This window comes from Dendroctonus ponderosae, unplaced genomic scaffold, assembly GCF_020466585.1.
Source record: "Dendroctonus ponderosae isolate FM_Combo_2020 unplaced genomic scaffold, Dpon_F_20191213v2 Dpon_F_20191213_1, whole genome shotgun sequence".
In the NCBI taxonomy this organism is placed as follows: domain Eukaryota; kingdom Metazoa; phylum Arthropoda; class Insecta; order Coleoptera; family Curculionidae; genus Dendroctonus; species Dendroctonus ponderosae.
Window position 1 is genome coordinate 12,759,057 of NW_026017110.1, and position 17,032 is coordinate 12,776,088.

Below are 17,032 nucleotides of genomic sequence, written 5' to 3' on the forward strand. Positions count from 1 at the left end.
GTTTGTGAAGTTGACGGTAATTTTGAAGTTAGTTTGTTCCTGTTCCGTAGTTAAAGTTGTACCGAGTGGAATAAAAGTTGGAAGCAGAAGAAAGAGTCGGCCATCCACGGTACAATACTTTGTTTTAAACACTACTTTTTGCTAATTTTAATATATGAGCAATCGCCAGCTCCTAAAGAGATAGAAGCGAAAACGCCTACATTTTAAGTGTCCTCGCAGGTAGAAGCCTGAAGAATAATTTATGTGGTCACAGATATTCAATCAGTCTTTAGGACCTTTTCGACAGCCTGCTTTGAGAACTATATTTTACTCTTTAGATTTAATTAGAAATGTCTAACTTTTTAGGAGATTAAGAAATAGAAGTAAAAACACGTGTTAATATTTAAAACTACGCTTTTAATTATTTGCATTCGAGCTGCGTCAATATGTGGGAAGAGCGATTTGAAACTGCAAGTTTATGCTCCTTTTCAATGTGTCATAAAAATCCTACAACAACTAATTCCAGAGTATAATTTTGATCACAATTTGTTGTGTTCAATGTAGTGATGTGTGCAAAAAATAGAAAAGGTATTTTTGAGAATTTTATTAGCTGTTTTTGAATAAAACTTGCGTTTTATCTTTTACCAAAGCGGTGTGTCTCATTTTTGAATATAAATTTAGTGTGCCACTGATATTTGTTTTTTTGATTTATTTGATAAAGCGTGCTCTATGTTTTTGTTCAGTAGATACTTTTCTGCAGTCCTACAGAAGGTGTCCTAATGCTAAAAGTTGACTTGGTGGTTCGTCAGCCCCAAATGCATCAATTAAACTAATTAAGTTTATTAAAAGCAAATTTATTAGATTCAAGTTTAATTAAGTCAAATTAGAATAGGCATCTTGCCTTTTAGGAAGATTTCCTTTTTCTTTCATGTGGTCTCTTCGCTCTCAATGACATCCGCTATTATCATGCCAAAAGCAATTGTGCCAGTAAAGTGTCGAATTAGAAACCACGAATGATACTTTGTGTCTGAACCTCGGTTCTTTTCCTTCTGGCCCTTGAGCATTAGTTGCAGGAGACGATATTTATCTCCCTTTATGAGATGTCCAAAATATGATTTAATTGTATATCTCTTTCTGGGTCTTATGGTCTCGAAGAGTTGCTTTTCGAATTTTGCTCTACATAGAACATTATTTGCTGAAACATGTTGTGTTCAGAGACTAGCACAAATACTGCTCTTTTGCCACGTTCGGAATGCATGGTGCTTCGTTCTGACCCCTAGAGTCGACGTCTTCAGTCTGTACAGAAATACTTTGTGTTCGTTTCGAAAAGTGCTTTGCGCGCTTCGAATGCGTTTCTCAAGCCGAACTGACAATTGTAAAAATCTTCAAAAGCCTTCTTTCATTTGCGTCTAATGCTAGCGTGAATAAATTCTGAGAAATACCTTAAGCATGTGGGACATGAAGCTTATTAAACAGTAATTATCAGACGTTTTTGGTTGTTTTAAGTAGAGCATTAAATGTCGCGCAAATCGAACATTCTCCTCTGTGGTCAATTCTAAAACTTCGTTCGGATATTTGGCTGGGTCACCCGCTATTCTATTTTTTGCTGTCGAGAATGAAAGCATTCCCCCTGCTTTAAGAGTTTTATCGGCTCGGTAAAATCTGAGGTTGTCTTTTATATATCTGGTCTATAGTTTCTTTAGGTCTTGTTATAGTTACAACAAGCTACAACTTTCGCCTTCCTTTAAAAAAAAAATCTCAGATAAGCAGCTTTTTTAGAAAAAAAGTATTTTCCATATTGGATGTAATATTACTACTCAAGAACAAAGACAGATGCATTCAATTATTGCAATTATTTTTACTTGAATGAATCCAAAAGTGCCATTTTTCGATCAGAAGCGATGATCAAAAAGAAGCACTTTTCTTTACTGTTCATTTATTTGTAACAAATTGAACGTGTCACTGTCATAAAATATTTTAAAGGCTTTTCAATAAAAAGTAGCCGACAGGCTTTTTTAATAAATTACGTAGGTGTATAGAGAACTATTGGTCATAATTTAAAGTTTACTTACAATTTGTAAATTATAACTTTGTTACAAGTTCAGTCTCAAAGCCGTTCAAATGGTCTATTTTTCTTCGTTCGCCGATGTTGCCACAAGCAAAACGCGATTTTTTTTAAAAGAGCAAATTTTATGCAAACTATGCATCTTATACAAATGCCATACCGAGAAGCACTTGAATTTTCAACACTCATTTTACAGTACACTTGTATATGTTGACAAAAGTACGGTTTTGAAAAATTACAAACGTCAAAACATGACAATTTCAAAAATGGCATTGACATCAAATTTTTAATAGGAAGTTGACGTCTTTTATTTTTGGCTATTTTTATTTATTATAACTTATTATTCGTGTTATGTCCTTTATTCGAGTAAAAAATATTGTTCGATACGAGGGCGAAAATCCGATTTGCGAACTCCTGAGGGAGTTCGAACCTGACCGACCGTAACCTGAAAACGTCGTCGTCGTTCGAAAAACGACACTTTTCGCCCTTGTATCAAAAACTACTATTATATTTCATATATATTATAGATATCTAGGTACCCCAATTTAACAAAACTGTTCTAATTTAAATTTTCGTTCACCCGACTAGAATGGTTAAAAATATTTTCTGATTAAGTAATTTTTAAGCCATTTAGCCGTTTTCTCAGAAACGCGTTTTATAAAACATCATGTTCACTAACTTCCCAATTTTGTGATCAGGAATTTTTAGGTGCCAGATACACAGCATAAAATCAGTAGATTGCGTCGAATATCTGAATAAAGACCACATCTCAATAAAAGTAGAGTTTTTATCATTCACTTTTGATTAAAGTTTTTTTTATATTAAGGAAATGGTGTTAGAAAATTTATCTTTTACGCCCACAAAGCTGCTATTTGTCGCTCTGGCAATTTTAGACTTTCGGCGCTACTCAACCACTTGGGTCTGCACCAGGAAGGTAAATTTCATTGATGTTAGTCATTGCATACATTTTAATTTTTGACGAGCGTAATAAAACTCTCCAGCCTAGCGAAGGAAGGCAGAAGAGCAACGCCGGAGACACCGGGCTTGCTATAATATGCTCCTTTGCTCTGCGATTATTCCTGTCGTATTCCTTATCTTTACTTTATTACTATCTACACATTATCTAAATACTTGTAAATCATACTCGAATAAATAATGTAAGTGCAATCAGAAATAACCCTTGTAATGAACAAACACATTTGGAGATGATTATGATTTTTGATACATGCTGTGAAACTAATATAATAAATTGGTTTTGATGAATGATAAATGAATAAGTTAACGTTCATAGGCGTTATGAGTTCTCTAAGTTTTTTGTGCCGTAATGGTTTTAGCAGATAATTAGATATCAACCTGATTTTATTCTGAACCAGGGCAGATAGATAATAGGGGCGTATCTATATAAATATTATGGCTATTATTCAGCTCCATAAACTAATGCTGCCTTGAATACTTCTAACAAATAAATTAAGGCGACGGTATGCGGTAGTTTTTATCTGCACGTAAAAATCAAAAGCGTAAATTTTTATAGCGTCGAACACGGTAATGGTTATTTACCTAACAGCGGGAAATAATTTACCGCACGCTGATTGCAGTTTCAGGCGCAGCGGATGTCAGCAATCAAGTGTGGTAAACATTTGACACTTCAGTGAATGTTCAAATAGTCTTTATTACCCTACTAGATTTTTTTAAATTTTTTGCGCATTAGTGTAGTAACATTAATATTAGACAGAGTTGACACATCCCCTAGATCATTTAGGTATTTCAAAAAACGGTAAAAATTGGTCAGAGTAAAGTTGTTCATTATTATTTACACTTTTAAAATCTAAGATAAAAAACAGTCACAAAGGATTTCTTTAGTTAAAGTGTTCCTACGGGGTGGAAAATGAAGCATTGCAAAATTTGTGAAAGTTTGACATGCTCTCAATTGAGCAAAAATCAACATAAAAGGCATAAAGATAGACTTCATATCTCAAAACAACTTTTCAATTTTGTTCCTATCTTTTTTATTTACGGGGTGATGTCAAAAAATCGAATTTTAGGTTTTACAGTGATAAAATTTTTCTTCTTGGACCGATTTTCAAAATCTACAGCTACCGTTGAAGCGAAAACGTCATGTAAGAAGATACAAGTATGATTGTCGACTCTAGACAAAAATTCAATCCACAGACGCAAACGAAATTGCTCCCGAAATTTGGAATTATGGTAGACTTTGAATTAAAGTAAAATTTATTTTCAAACAATCCGCTAATTCTCAACAGTTTAGCATTATCTATGCTTGACATGAGTTAAGATTGACCGCTCGAGAAATCAAATTACAACTGCATGTTCTCGAAAGAGAATAAGCGCATTGCTCACCTGAAAATGCGCGTGACGAGGCAACAGAATAGAAATTTTATGAGATATTCCTTATAACAAGATTAAACAATCCCGCCAGGTTTCATGAGGTTTCGACTGAAATTGAGAGAGCCATAAAAACTATTTTTTCACGCTAATGCTTTCCAAGATAATGCTTTCCAAGATAATGCTTTCATTTTTAAAGGCACACCAACGTGCATTAACTAAAATTATTTGTTCTTATGTCAGGAATATGATAATATTTAAAAAATAAGGATACCTCGTTTGCTGAACTATTTGGAATAAAAAAGCCATAAAAATTCGAAAATCATAAAAAGCGAGATACGCAAAAAAAATATATTTTTTCTAAACAACGCACACCTTCAAGTGTTAGAGTTTAGTAGTTCAGTTTGTTTGTCTATCAAAGAACTAAATGTAGTCAAAATTTGGAATGATTTTGTGATGTATACCCAAATATCAAAAGTTACAGGTTTAGATTAGCTGTTTTGGGGGATTTTGGTATTTATGATTCATTGTATCTCCATATATAGTAAAGGAACATAGTTACCACTGACCAATATACTAACACTAATGTGTTTCTACCAAGAGCAACTAAGATTATAGAGTTTGCTATAAAATTAAAAGAAATATTAACATACAGCGAATCTAGAAGTTCCGTGGGTTTCCCCATCCAAGTATATGAATATCCATTAAATAAACACACAAAATTACAACCCTAGCAGCGTTACATTCCCGTACACAATTATTAGTTCAAAAGTAGTTAAAAGACATTTTTAGTAGATACGTAGATACGATTCAATATTTTCAACTGTCAATTAAGTTACTCAATCAGTTTTACTCAGTCTCAGTTTCAATTGACGAGCTGGCCAGTTGGCCGTAATCATAAATCTTGATTTACATGGAATAAAGTAGATTTTAATAGTCGGTCTATACATATTATAGAATCGTAATGTAAGTCGTTAATTGTAGCAAGCCATACAATGAGCATTAACAATTAGGGCCAAAATTATATTTACTCCGTTCTGGAAAAATCTAAAAATAAGTAAAGTTATTAATAGAGTCGTTTGGTATTTATATATAAATAAACACTTTCCAAGCAACCCATGCATACTTAGTCAACTATTTATCGAGTTTATATACTCTCTAGTTTATTAAAATAAAGTAGGTATACGCACTCAGTAAACCGTTAATTCATTAAATTTTATGACAGAATTGAAGTGCTTATTTTCGGTACGTCATTTTTAACTGTTTGATTTGCTTCAAAGGAGATTTACAGTGGAATTAAATTAACGACCCAAATAATTCTTCCCTATTTGCTACATGATAGACTGCCCGAAATAAGTGCCACTAAATCAAGTTGTTTTTCAACACTAAGTTTGCTTGTTTGTATAAAAATATACATGTTAGCGACGCTCCTGAGGCGCTGAGGATCACATTAAAAAGCTGAAAAGGAGATACGTGTGAAAAATGATGCAAATAGACTTGGAGGAAACGAATAATAAAAAGATTGAGACAAGACGTGGTATAGATGGACTGTTAGAACTGTCCCTTAAGTGACCTGATGTATCTACATCCCATAAGCTTAAGCAATTCAGATATCAGTAAAGAAGCATTAGGTGAATAAATCATAGTTTTCGGTTTATCACCGCTAATTGTTAATATTTTCTGGAATTAATAGAATAGAGAAAAAACCATCAAACTATACCTGTTAATAGACAAATTGATTATAAAATACCAATGATCAAGTTTAGTGTTATCTATAATTAAGTCACAAAATAATGATCTGAATAATCTGTTAACTGTTCATCAACTACTTTTTTTTAATTTGTAACATTTCAATGTTTATACACTTTAGCTCAATTGGAAAATAGTACATGTATTCTTCATCTGTATACATATTATCTACTAACTGATATTAAGTTTTAAATCTCAGAACTGGAAATATGCTTTGGTTTGCAAACGCAACTTGTCTTCCGCGTTCACTTTAATTCGGGTCGTTACGATGCGCCATGCAACTAAATGCATCTGAATGTAAACTATAATTATTTTCAAAGGTTTATTGCCTTGTAGGGGTAAACCTCGAGGCGCAAACCCATAGTAAGCAAAGCAAAAAATTATGCTTATTAGCAAAGTTGCTTTTCAACTTTGATCAATTGTACAGACGGCGTCGTCACGCAAACAAACAGTGGCAAATTAATTAATTATGAAGCGAATAAAGAAGTTCAAACACATGTCGTTCTTGCGACCAAAAATAGAAACAGTGCTGCACTAATAGCAGTATACCGGGTGTTTTTTTAATAAGTGTCCGATATTTTGCAAATGTTCGCAAGGCCTTAGTTATCGAGCATTAATCGAGGTGTTAAAAGATTAATTTTAATTTTAGTAAATAATACAAAAAGCAAAATTGACTATTTTCCCTCCAGTAATAAATCAGAAGTGAAGGATGTTACTGCTCTAAATTGTTGCAATATCAACAGCGATCACCGAATGGTAAGAGCCAAAGTAACTGTTAATACTAAGCTAGAACGAAGGGAGATTCTCAAGCAAAGAAACAAGTTCTGCCACCGCTCACTCTCCGTTCTTTCCAGATAATCATAAATTGAGTTTTCTTAACACTAAGTGTCAGGCCCTTTTCAACACTTGCTGTAACTACCTTGGTTAAAATTGGTTGCAGGTATTCTAGAGTTTGTACTATTAGGACCGCATTGTCGGGATACCTAATATTATTTATAGGCTTTCCGTTTAATTTTATACCTATTTCTTCTTCATTTAGCGCTTTTTTCATAATCTCGTCTTAGTAAATGTTAAATAGCAATGGCGACATCACCCACCCTTGTCTAACTCCTCTCTTAATTTGGACTTCGTCGGTTATATCAGTTTTTACTCGAACCACTGCTTTCTTTTGAGGAAATAGTAGGAAGTTGAGCTTAAATGAGTTTTGCAGGTCATGTGGCCAGAATACAGGAGGGACGATGAACCTACCAGGGCAAGCAAATCAGGGGATGCCCGCCAACGCGCTGACGATATAAAACTCACCGTAGGTTTGGCATGGATGAGGGCAGCACAGAACCCAAAAAGATGGAAACATATGAAGGAATCCAAAAATGGAATACCCAGAAAAAAGTATCGGAATTCAAATTTATTCTTTAAATTTCAAACCATTGCATTATTGATTCATTTGATTCATTCAAAAATATGAACTTTTATTGTTCTCTTGCGAATTTTATTGCTCTTTTATGAATCCAAGTTGTCGTTAAATCCAGGCTCTGTAACATTTAAAACAAAAATGTATAAATCATGGTATCAAACATGGTATAAGAACCTGAGTTAATGGAGAGTGTATGGTATACGTAGTCAGTTTCGTTTCAGCAAACTTACTTCGTTGATTAAACATTTGGTTAATGGGTGAATCCAAAACATTTAACTGCTTTAACTTACTCTTCTTTTGTCTTCGAGCTCGCTATAATAATGCTGGAATTTGAAACACTCATTGCAGAATGTGAATAGACAGAATTACCCCAACGAAAAATAAAAAACATAATCTTTTTGTTGATGCAACCAGGAATGACATGCGTTCAATGCACTTCTAACGCTCTAAGAGAAAAAGAAACGATGTATCGAAATGTCACAAAAAAATTAGACTTCTGACATACCAATGAGTTAAAGATCATATGAACAAGATGGTACTCGAACTGTTTATCGAAGAAAAACATTACACGATATATTGTTAATACTTAATTTTCAATCACAGTTCTTTGAAAAATACAGATGGTTTCATCAGTTATATCGGTTACTCAGACGGTTCCCCAAAAGAACCGGTTTCTCCTTCATACACGATCAATTCGAAAGCAGCTTTGAAGACGCCTGCGGATGGCACGATCAGGAAATCTTGTGCTCATCTTTGAAAAAAAATGTTTACTTGTAGAAACCATTAACTTGTTTTGCTAATTATTAAACGGCATTTTTTATAAAATAGATTTGACCACAAAACAACTGAAACTCATAATTTTGCCGACATAATTTCAATGTCTGACATCGTGTGCGCCTATCTATTTTGGTCTAGCAACATGTGACCGCCGTGCAGTAGTATTGAGTCGTCCAAATAGATTTACGATTTGGCATAAATATTTTCATATAAACAGCCAAAGTTGAATAACCCACGTGGTTGCAGTGCTGGTGGTCTCTGGATTGAAAATATATGACCATCTTTATTCGTACCGTTAAACGTTAACATCTAAGTAAGGTGTTTTGTATGAATGTTCCTTGTTAGGTTGTTAGGTCTTAATTCTTCAATTGACTAAATTCGAGACTTTCTTAGTGTTACCTATGTTTGCTAGCAGAAACGTTTTCCTTCTTCTCCCGTTGGGATATGGTACCATAGTGAGCTATGTTTTGTGAATTATTTCCATTTCTCTCATGTTGAGGGTCTCTAAAGCATTTACCAATTGAACCAATACAAATGACACAAACTATTTTATATTAAAGTCCGTATGCCCAGTTCATTATTTTCCATGGCCTTTGGTTCCTCTACTTTGACCCGTATTATTTTTCCAGTTTCTTTTTTTGGATGATACAACCAAAATTATCTTCTCAATGATGATTGTGTGCAGGATTCTTCAGGTTTCTGCCTCTGAGAGTCCATATAATTCTGAACATTCTCCTCTAACAAGGCATTTTAAATGAACTAATTTTGCACTTCTCCTTTCCTTTGCAGTTCAAGCAGAGAGACTGGAAATATGGCAATCTTCACCAGCATCGTACCTGCTTGCTTGTTACATCTCGACTTTTCCATATTTTTCCTATCGCGCTTTTAGCAATTACTGTCCGTGATTTTTATAATTCTTCCATCCAGCCTTCTATGTGAGCCATCAGGAACCCGGTTCATAAAAATTGCCTTACCATATCTGCGATATTTATCTTCATAATCTCCGGTTTATTGTTGGTGTTAGGTGTGTTAGTGATTTGATTTGGTTTAAAAAATTGCAAGAAAACTTCATTTTCAGGCTTAATTAATAAGATGAACACAAGGGTGAACTGAGCAGCAAAAGTAGCTTTCGAAAAGTTCAAATGTACAACCGGCAGGAAGAAAATAACAACAAATGTCGACAAAGGGAAAGTTTCTGTCCATTTTCTGTTCAATTAATTAATACTCTCCTTTACGTTTTAATCAATCAATTTCCAAGTGTTATTCTATAACGGAACATATTTTTTCACAAATATAATAGAGCGCTTTGAGGGAGTGGCTGACGGCATACGCCTGGCTAGCAGAAATAAACCTTGAAACTCACCTGGAATCAATATAGTATTGTTCCCATTAGAGATAACCGACAACGTAATGAATGAAAATCGACCACAAATTAACGCTCTTAATAATTAAGAGTCTTAGTATATACCGCAAATTGCATTGCTCAACCTGGTTTTTTTCTACACGTCTTGAAACCAAGAAATAGCGGTTCTTATAGCTTGATATCTAGTTCTAATAATTGGAAAAAAGCGTTAGTCTTTTAATCCCTTAGTTGGAGTTTTGGTATTTTATGTTTTGTTAGTAATTCTGTGTTTTTTTGTTGAAGCATAGGCTAAGATTGGGTAAGCGCTGAGATGTTGAAAATGGGGAGGAGAACAGCTAAGAGAGAACTTAAAAATTCCGTTAAATAAGTGTTTGATACATGGGAAAATTTGGAAAAATGCAGAAGTCATATTACTCTACCAAAATGGAGACAGAAATAACATAGAAAACTTTCGGCCAATCAGTTTGCACTCCCACTTGAACAAACTTCTTACAAAAATAACTATAAACAGACCCATTAAATTGGCGCATACTAACCTCTGGAACAGACCGGCTTTTGCAAGGGTTTCAGCACAATGGACCATCTTCAGACAGTACATACACTGATTGAAAAAAACACATTTGGCTTTCATTGCCAGAACGTTCGACTCTATTGAATCTTGGGCGATTCTGAGAGCGCTGGACAACGCTAGGATTGACTCATGGTACTTAGCTCTGATCAAACATATATATGACAAATATTTATATGCAAGATAAGTTATATAAGTTACAATAGAAGATATGAAAACATCGATTATTCCCATAAAGAGAGGAGTGCGTCAGGGAGATACGATCTCTCCGAAACTGTTTACTCTGACACTAGAGGATATATTTAAGGGCTTGGGCTGGCAAGATAAGAGAATTAATATAGACAGAAGGCGACTAAACCCTCCTAAGATTTGCTGATGACATTATCCTAATCAGGAATACACCGGAACATATCTAATATACAGGGTGATTCAAAATTGACGTCATTCCTATTGAGGGGTGATAGAGGCTCACTTGGAGAGTACCTACTAGAAAAATATTGGACAATTTTTTTTCGCTTATTTCTAGAAGATATTAACAGTTAAAAATCGAATTTGAACTTTGTTATGAAGTATTATTTTGAATAGGTCCTATGTTTGAGCGGTAACTTATTGAAGCAATTAAGCATTTCAAAAGACAAATTACCAATTTTGTCAGTGGGGTATCGAACACCCAGTATATCCCAGAATATTGCTGTATTATAAGTCAATACCACTCAGTTCCAATAAACAGCAAATACGGTCCTGATAATTTACCGTTTCATTGTTTCCATATTTCTTATTATTACAAGATCGTCTGATTAAAGTTTCAAGTCAAAAGTGAAGTTAAAATCAAAATCAATCAAATAGGAAATTAATTGAATAGTCAGTTTTCATATAATATAAAACTTTTGGCGGCTTTGAGTTATCGAAAGGAGAAGCTCAATTTTCCAAGAAAGAAAAACGTTGAAAGTTACTCACCAGAATTCGACCTGTGGTGGTTTGTCCAGAAATAAGCTCTCCAGCCCAGTCTTTTGCCTCGGTCATGAACGTGCCCTCGAACTCCTGCTTGCCCTGTCGGGCGGCTTTCTGTTCTTTTTGTTTGGGGTCGTTGGGGCCATACTCGGTTTCTTTACGGCAGCACAGAAACGCAAATAAACGCCACACCTAAATGAAGCAGAAAATGATATCAGAAATAGACAATAAAATAATATAAAGTTTTCTTTTGCACCACATTGCCTATACAGAATGTCTTACCTTTTAAAACTGTCGATCAACATAAATAAGCTTTGAAATGTTCCGATATTAGGTAAATATTGCACATCTTAGGAAATATATTTGTAAGACTACCGAATCTCATTTAGTTATTTTATATCGAGTATTTTCCAAAATGTCTATATCCGACAAAGCTCGTGTATAATGCCCTATAAGTACCCAGCCAGCATATTGGCGTCACATCGTGATTATCACATCATATTCTTCTCAGTCTCGTGCATGTGACATTTTTATTCATAATAGCCGTCCATAAGACGTATTGGGCCTAGTACTGATCTACGTTTTTAATTCAGCTTGAAAAGAGATAAGTGTAAGAAAAATTTATAGACCTAAATTGGACATTATCCATATCATATTCCAACAAATATTAAATCTGGTAATGTTTCTAGACAAGTTATTGACTACGTTGACGCGGTGTGAGTACAGGAAATATGGAAAAATTCCCACAAAAAAAACTACATATTCGCCAAAAACTGCATAAGAAGTTTTGCAACGGTGAATTTGATCACACCAGCAAATGGCGTTTTTCGCATTAACATTACGTAAAATCGTTTAGTTTTATACGTGAATCTACAAGACTCATTAAAGGACAAATAGAAAAGTTGGAATCATTCTACTGAGGCAACTATAAATTCGTTTTTTACAAAACTCAGGGTTTTAAAAGACTGCTCAAATTATTACTGGACTAAATGAGTATCTTCACTTCATATACTCATTTCACGTCATCATCATCATCAAGCTTTACAACCCTGGGTGGGTCTTGGCTGACTATATAACTTTCCTCCATTCGGCACGGTCTTCCATCAATCCAAATTAACATCCATTCATCATCATCCATTTCACATCATAAGTTTTCATTGTTTCGAATAAAAATTGGGATATAACAGCTTGATGTTAAAGCAAAGTTGAAGGAGAAAGAAGTAAGTTGTGGCCCTTCGAGAACTATTACTTAAGGTGGAATTTCTAAAGTTCACAAGCTCCCAAAATACTCCCCAAAATTTTCATTGATTGCCCATAATTGATTCGGGTCCTTGTTTCTCAGAAACTCAACACTGTCTCGGTCGTTGCTTATGAGGATTGCCGCCAATTTCATTTCCGCGGCCAGCGGTTAGTTGCATTTTCCCCGAGAACTTATATTCACTTTCTTGTAATAATCATGTTGTTTGTAATATACAACACGCTGTGTATTCCGAGCGTTTTTCATGTAGAAATGTTTAGCTTTATATGCTAATAAAGGACAAAATAAGGCCATACGCAAAAGCAAGTATCTCCGAAAAATCAAATATTTTTGAAAATATTTTCCCAGTACTTGTACATAGTCTCTTAAATGGTACAACGCCAATTCTGAATCATCCTGTATGCCTGAAATCGCATTGTGAAAATATTTGTAGGTTGAGGGTAAAATTGGAAAATTGAATAACGTCTATCCGTATGAAATCAGTCCGTGTGTCGAAATAAGAGGACTTTGATAAAGAAATAAAATGTTTATTGGTTAATACTGAAACGTTTTTCTGTTTTTATGTTTTGGTTTTACCGTAACCGCATTCCGTAATTTAATGTATTTCTATTCTATTCTATATTTAGTAGACACAACTTTGCATACTAAAGTAATATACTATAACTAAGTGACGTGTTAGATCCCAATACACAGTATTTTGATGGAAATTACTAAAATTATAAGGCTTTTTAGGTAATTAAACATGCTCGATTTTTCATCAGCGGCAATTTGAATGGTGAGGTATTATACTATGAATCGCAGAAAAGTGTAAGATAAAAAAAGAAGTTAAAAGTACAAGATGTTTGGTAAGTTAATACATTCCTTGCTGTAGTAGGTATAGTACATATAAGTAATTTTAGATATATTCTCTTAGTATACCATATACCGATTAAATACCTAAACTGTCATAGCAAAATTAAATGTACTAATATGAAAAACACTTAAAATAGTTGAATGAAAAGCCACAAATATTATGTGAGAGGTAAAAAAGTACCTACATATTTTCTGCTTTTTTTAAAATGTATGTACTCGTTTGAGCAATAACATTCTCTGACATTTCTGAAATAGGTCTTCAAATCAAAATTATTTTTCAAGTTGAAGAATAATTTATTTTATATTGAAGAAAGAAAATATTACCCGATTTGTTGCGTGCATAATCGAGTATGATTTAATAACTTAACTAACCTGGATAATGCACTCAATTAACTAATTATGATTAAATACAAAGTGGATTAATCACTTGTATCTTAAATTTATTTGTATATCGAAACCTAAGTGTTTTCAGAATGTGGCATTATCATAGCAAATATATATGTATATAAAAATACTCGAAAAACACTTGTACTGAAACGTTCTAGAAGCTATGGATTGACTGACTTACCGAAACACGCTGTATAGTAGCCACCTAGTTCACGCTATGTAATTCCACTAACATGTTTAAAGAAATAATGAAAATATGTCTCTTCCTACTCAACTCAGAAGTCATAGGCATTTCTAAAGCCATGAAGCAAACTTAAAAAAAAAATTAAATCTGATTTGGCAGCTGTTCCGTTATCGAAACTCTGATATATTTGCTAGGCTCCATTAAAAAGTCTTAATATTGGCTTTATAGAAAATAAAAATATATGCGCCAGATAAATTGAAATCCCATCAACTGTTTTGTATTTAACTACTGAACTTCAGAACCAACAATTTTTCAAGCCGATAAGTGTGACAAACTAAAATGATAACACTGTACAATTTTTTTACAAACTTCTTTTTGGGTATTTCGCCTCAAAAATTTTTGTCTTTAAAAAGACAGAATTTCCTCATGTCTTTTATTACAGATTGATAAATAGTGCTCCTATTTCGCAATAAGAACGAATTATTTATCAAAAAGTAATCAAGAACTATCACCTAGAGGGTATCCTGCGACACACTTAGGCTCAAGCTGTAAGAGAAAATTCCAATTAGTAGAGAAATTAATTTGAAAAATTACCTTGACGTTTCGATAGCTATTTTCTGCTATCGTTATTAAAAGAACCTAAATGAACATAAAAAAGAGTATGTTAATAAATTGTGTAACAATAGTAGGATAATACAATATATGAAAATTCGCTCTGATAATTCGTCTGTGCAAATTGTCAGTTTGTGACTTTGACTTGAAATTTTTGAGGCGAAATACCCAAAAAGAAGTTTGTAATAAAATGAATCCGCCTCAACAATATAGAACTTATCTACTGTACAATTTGCAGACATTTAAAATATTAAATCAGTCAAGTCTTAAAAAACAATAATCGATCGATTACTAATGATTGCATAGCTTGCTCCATAATAACCGTTGGGATTGAGCCAGGAAATCAAAATGAGCGAAATTAAACTTTGATATATAGATCGAGCCAGCCAATACGAATTATATGTTTCTGATATTAGCAAGTTGTTTTGCAGTAAATTAATTTCTTATAAATAACTTTTTATATGCTAAATAAAACAACACTAATAGCTGAACATGTTACAAATAAAATATAAGCAATTTATGGAGATCTCAAATAATGACGTGACTGGTATGAATAAAAAAATATTATATTGCGAATGCTTTTAGTCTATTTATCTATTCGATGAACATCCGCAAATATTTGATGATTATTCGCAACACATTCGTATGTGACGAGAAGGTTTAAAAATCTAGAAAAATGTAAAAGGAGTTCACTTCTACAAATACACTGATCTGTTCAAGCGAATAATATGAACTATATGAAGAAGATGAAAAGGCTGAAGTTGAATTAATATTTAATTTTCTAGGCTCAATCCGCCTCGGAGTAAAATAGGCGATCCCACTCTTCAGGGCATTTTTTTTTTAATTTTAAGTGCTAAAATATAAATCATCTGAAGATTCGATTGAATTTAGACTGGAATATTTTGAGCAATTCAAGATGTTACCTATTAGATTCAGCAAAAATATGAAATGTATAAAAATGATAAATCTCGTCTTTCTAATCAAGAAAATAGATTCAAGTCTAAACATTAATTTAAAATGTATCAAGAAAAGTTTTACCACATGCAATAATCATTAATAAAAAAACACGATGTTTCCCTTGGGCATGATAAGACTGGAATAAATGCTTCAAGTTTTACGTAGTACGTATAAGTATAAATATCATTTGATTTTGCCTGGTTTTGCATAGAAAAAAGTTGTTTAAATTTTTCTTGCTACTAAGTTTCCATGGTTTTTTCATTCTTAGTCCTTGCAATGTGAAGGTATCAATATATTTTTTTAATTAAAATTGGGAGAGTTGAGAATGAGTGACGATATAACAAGTGAAATTTGTGATAAGCCCATTGATTTTCCTAAACATATTTTTTGATGATGTGATTTGTGGCTGGCAATTTTAATAAGTTTCAATGCAATATTTACGCGGAATAAATCATAAAATAACAGCAATTTTAGTTCTAAACTGTTTGTGACGTCTTCTGAAAAATGTATCTTTCTGCACCTTTTCGAGGGACGGTCACGATATCTATTATGTACATACAAATATTTTCTATTATCGCTATTATATTTTCTATTCATTGTAAGCATTTAATTATTTTGCTGCAAGTTACAAGTGAATTTATTATGTCACCGAAGCAATTAGATTAAAAATGATGTGCTGCAACGTATCGGTAAATAATCCCAGACGAACAAATTATGTATTCAATTAATATAGATAACTCTGAGCCCCTTCTTCAAAACAAGGCGATAACAGAAGATTATAGGATTTTTTACCACAGGCCCAAAGCCATATACAAAAGGTATTATAGAAAAAAATAACTAATACTCTAAGCACTAAATTGGATTTGGACTTCCCGAATAACAAAGTGGCTTTAAGGAAGGAGGTTCATCATAAGACATTGAACCTCGATTGCAAATAAGACATTTTATGGTTTCTCACAACCATTGGTTTTCGGTGGCCCTACATACAGTCGAATCTTTAGCACCACCACATACATGTATTTATGTTAGCAATATTATAGCAGATCAATATTATTATTAGAAGACCAAGGTTTCAACGTCTGATTTTTTAAAGATATCTGCTCTTTTGCATCGCAAGTTTTACCTAAAGTTTCCTATGCCTTTTCCAAGACATATTAATTGATTAATTATTTTTTATGTACAGGGTAATTTAGAAGTAAGAGGACGAACCAAATTTCAGAAAGTTTTGAAAACATGACGCAAAGCAACGGTTCTGGGAATATGGAACTTCCTACTTTCTATTACCTGCTATTTTTATTTTACTGGTATTTTCTTTCCTATAACCGGCAGTGTAAAAGAACTTTAATATTATTTTATTATATTAATTAGCATTTTTGCAAGCACATCTACATTACGCACTCTGTTCATCAAGGATATTTTCAACATCCGTCGATGCCAAAGCCAATTTCCAAAGCTTCCAGCTTTGTTGAGTCCACGCCTCAACTGCATACCAGATAATTCTTAAGAGGTACCAGCGTAGTACTCGAGTGCAAACCGAAGGGGCAGACTTCGGCAACACAACACTGACTTGATT

General features: G+C 33.4%; 1 protein-coding gene across 1 annotated transcript in view; it reads right to left on the reverse strand.

Annotated features, from left to right (window-relative positions):
* Positions 1–17,032, reverse strand: part of LOC109545660 (calcium-activated potassium channel slowpoke) — a 105,569-nt gene that overhangs the window by 77,351 nt on the left and 11,186 nt on the right. The window contains exon 3 of the mRNA XM_048661624.1: positions 11,216–11,401. Within this exon, the coding sequence (XP_048517581.1) occupies positions 11,216–11,401 (186 nt within the window). The remainder of the gene's footprint in view (positions 1–11,215; positions 11,402–17,032) is intronic.